This window comes from Phaethon lepturus, unplaced genomic scaffold, assembly GCF_000687285.1.
Source record: "Phaethon lepturus isolate BGI_N335 unplaced genomic scaffold, ASM68728v1 scaffold29217, whole genome shotgun sequence".
Taxonomy (NCBI): Eukaryota; Metazoa; Chordata; class Aves; order Phaethontiformes; family Phaethontidae; genus Phaethon; species Phaethon lepturus.
Genome location: NW_010554516.1, coordinates 54,127 through 57,604, shown reverse-complemented (window position 1 = coordinate 57,604; position 3,478 = coordinate 54,127). Strand labels below are relative to the sequence as shown.

Here is a 3,478-nt window from a genome sequence, read left to right as displayed (position 1 = left end):
TGAAGCATGGCATCAATGACTCTGATAAGGGCAAGTGTACAACCAATCTGCTTGACAACTGACAAGAGGCTGGGGTTTGAAGCAGACTGCAAAACGAACACAAGAAAGTGATTTGCAAAGGGCATTCCAGTTGTTTGCCTTCCATCTCCTTTCCTCTGTCTATAATGAAAGAAGATTTTTAAGCAGCTAAAATACTCTTGTCCTCTTGTCTCTTAACCAGAAAGTAAATATAGAAGAAATGTATTATTTCGGAGTATTAGCTGCACTGTCTGTTTTCAACTTCATTGCCTGTTTGACAAGAGGCAAGCCTTTGGAAGACTGGGACAAGGTATCAGCTATGGGAAAGTCTGATGCACACTTTCATGATCCTGGGGAAGTGGAAGATGAGACTCATTTCGACTTTAAATCTTTCCTGGAGAATATGAAGACAGATATACTAAGGAGTTTGAATTTGTCAAGAGTCCCCTCACAAGTGAAAACCAAAGAAGAACCACCACAGTTCATGATGGATTTATATAACAGATATGCTGCAGACAAGTCCTCCATCCCTGCATCCAATATTGTAAGGAGCTTCAGTACTGAAGGTAGGAAAAGTCCTAAATATGTGGACTAGAATTTTTAAAGAAGTACATGGACATTAGGTACTCAGATTCTTTTGAAATTCAGAGGGAACTGAGTGCCTAACTTCACAGATTCTTTAGAAATTAAACAGATTAAAATTTTTTATTGTAGTCTTGCTCTGTAGTTTCTTTCAATCTTTTAAAAAAATGCAGTTATCTTTAGTTTTCTTCTTTGACATTTTTACTATACAATACTATCTTCTCAAACCCATCAACTGAGATGATGCATGAGATGTTGAAATGAATCGTATTTCTCAAAGATAGAGATTTGGGACTGAAGTTTAATGCTAGAACGCAAACTTTTGATCATCTATAATTGAGACATCCATACTACAGAGCTCTTCTTTCAGCTGGGCTCTGCTCATACGTAAAAACCACAGCAGCCAACTGAGAAATGTGTCTCTGGATGCAAACAAGGAACAGCAGTGCTCCCCAAAATTCTGGTTTAGATGGAAAGACTTACATGGAAAGCGGTAGTCAGGCTTGTCTCAACTAAAAAAATACAAGATGCCTGTCTGTGTAACATTAAATAAAAAGCTCCATCAAAAGAAACAGTAAAAAAGTTAGAAGTAAATGCAATCCTTGTGATAAAAATCAGACAGGGAGATGCAAAGCTTCTATTTGCACGAAAAATAGGCATACACAGGTAACAGCACTACGGAGAACTCCAAATTCCCAAATTAGTGCCCTTAGTCCTGAAATGGAAAGAAACATTAACAGGATGAGCTAGATTATAGTTTCCATATCTCATTCTCCTCTCCAACTGCTTTAGTGGGTAAACACTGTGAAGAATTGTCAACATTAGCCAATTAAAATTGCCCTAAAATCCCATCATGATTGAGTAATTATCTTATATTGACCATCAAACAGACATTGGTCAGTGATGACTTTTAAACATTACCAATCTGATCTTCCAGCCAAATACCTGCCCCTCTCAAGGCAGAATTTCTGGTACTGCACATACCTTTGCAGAAAATAAACCAAACAAAACCCACACAAGCTCAATGAGTCTGGTCTGGAACGGACTGGGACCTGGCCATGAAAGGCTGTTTATCACCAAGTCCCAATTTAGACAGATTGTGAAGCTTCAGTTCAGGATTTTCAAAAACTTTTCTATTTCCCCAAACTCCCAGTATTGCAAGCTGCTTTCAAAGTTCTCTGAAGACAACAACAAAAGTCTCAGCACAGCTAGTTCTTAGAGACACTTAAATATACAGTATACTTTTCTCTATTAGGAAGGCAGTTCATCCCATTGCATGATGATAAGTAGCAAATTCATAGGGGTTTTTTAGTAATTCTTTGTGTAAAAATCTCTGTAGTAATTGCTAAATTTGAACACTCCCCAGATGCCTTATTTATTTACTTAATACTGACCAGCATCAGCCACAGCTTGCTCTAGGTACACTCCTTCTGCTGCCCTCCACATACTTTGCTGACCATGCAGATGAAAATACTACCAACACCACGGACCTCCATTTCTACTTTTCACTCCCTGCACTTGAAACTTGAACAGAAGATGGTGGGGTTTTGTTCTGGGGTTTTTTGTTTGTTTGTTTGTTTTTTAATGATGGGTAGCCATGCCCTTATCTTACCCCTAAAATACATCCTGAGTCTTTTAAAAGCAAGTTACTTGGACAGTCAAAAGCACTGTAACCACGTGTTTTAATTTCCTATTGCAGATGTTGTTTCTTTAGCTTCACCAGAAGAAAATCCATTTCAGAAACACATCTTGCTCTTCAACATCTCTATTCCACGATATGAGGAAATCACCAGAGCTGAACTGAGAATTTATATCTCCTGTCATAGGGAAGTTGGGTCTCTCTCTAGGCTGGAAGGCAACATGGTCATTTATGATGTTCTAGATGGTGACCACTGGGAAAACCCAGAAAGTACCAAATCCTTCCTTGTCTCCCACAATATCCAGGACTGTGGTTGGGAGATGTTTGAAGTGTCCAGTGCTGTGAAAAGATGGCTCAGGGCAGACAAACTGAAGACTAAAAACAAGCTAGAGGTTGTTATAGAGAGTAAGGCTCTGGGTGGTTTCACTTGTGGGAAGCTGGATATCAGTGTTACCCCTGACACTAAAAATCTGCCCCTGTTAATAGTGTTCTCCAATGACCGCAGCAATGGGACAAAAGAGACCAAAGTGGAGCTCCGGGAGATGATTGTTCATGAACAAGAAAGTGTGCTAAAGAAATTAGGAAAGAACAACACTTCGTCTGAAGAGGAAGAACAGGGAGAGGAAAAGGCCACCGCTGGGCCCCACCAGCATCCCTCTAGAAGCAAGAGAAGCATCGGAGCCAACCACTGCCGGAGAACTTCCCTCCATGTGAACTTTGAAGAGATTGGCTGGGATTCCTGGATCATTGCACCAAAAGATTATGAGGCTTTTGAGTGTAAAGGTGGTTGCTTCTTCCCTCTGACAGATAACGTCACCCCAACAAAACATGCTATTGTCCAAACTCTAGTGCATCTCCAAAACCCAAAGAAAGCTTCCAAGGCCTGTTGTGTTCCAACCAAATTGGATTCAATCTCCATTCTTTATAAGGATGATGCTGGTGTGCCCACTTTGATATATAACTATGAAGGGATGAAAGTGGCAGAATGTGGCTGCAGGTAGTATACAGGGCAGAATCGCTAAGAATAAGGTTATCCCCTTTTTCTGCTCTATGTAAATCTGTACATTAGTGATGCAACTGAAAATCCTTGCAAATAAGGTTTGGAGCAGGGTATGGGGCTGGTTGTTGTTGCTGCTTGTTTTAAAGGAAAACTGGCATTTAAAGAATGGCAATCATTGTAAATAGCCTGCATTATATATCATGGCAAAGTGAATACTTGATTAAAATATTGTGAGATTG

General features: G+C 39.9%; 1 protein-coding gene across 1 annotated transcript; it reads left to right on the top strand.

Moving 5' to 3' along the window:
• On the top strand, positions 1 to 3,478 carry GDF2 (growth differentiation factor 2). The gene is made up of 2 exons (XM_010291887.1): positions 1 to 584; positions 2,300 to 3,478. Exons 1-2 carry the CDS (start codon positions 239 to 241, stop codon positions 3,238 to 3,240), a joined length of 1,287 nt encoding a protein of 428 aa, XP_010290189.1. The 5' UTR covers positions 1 to 238; the 3' UTR covers positions 3,241 to 3,478.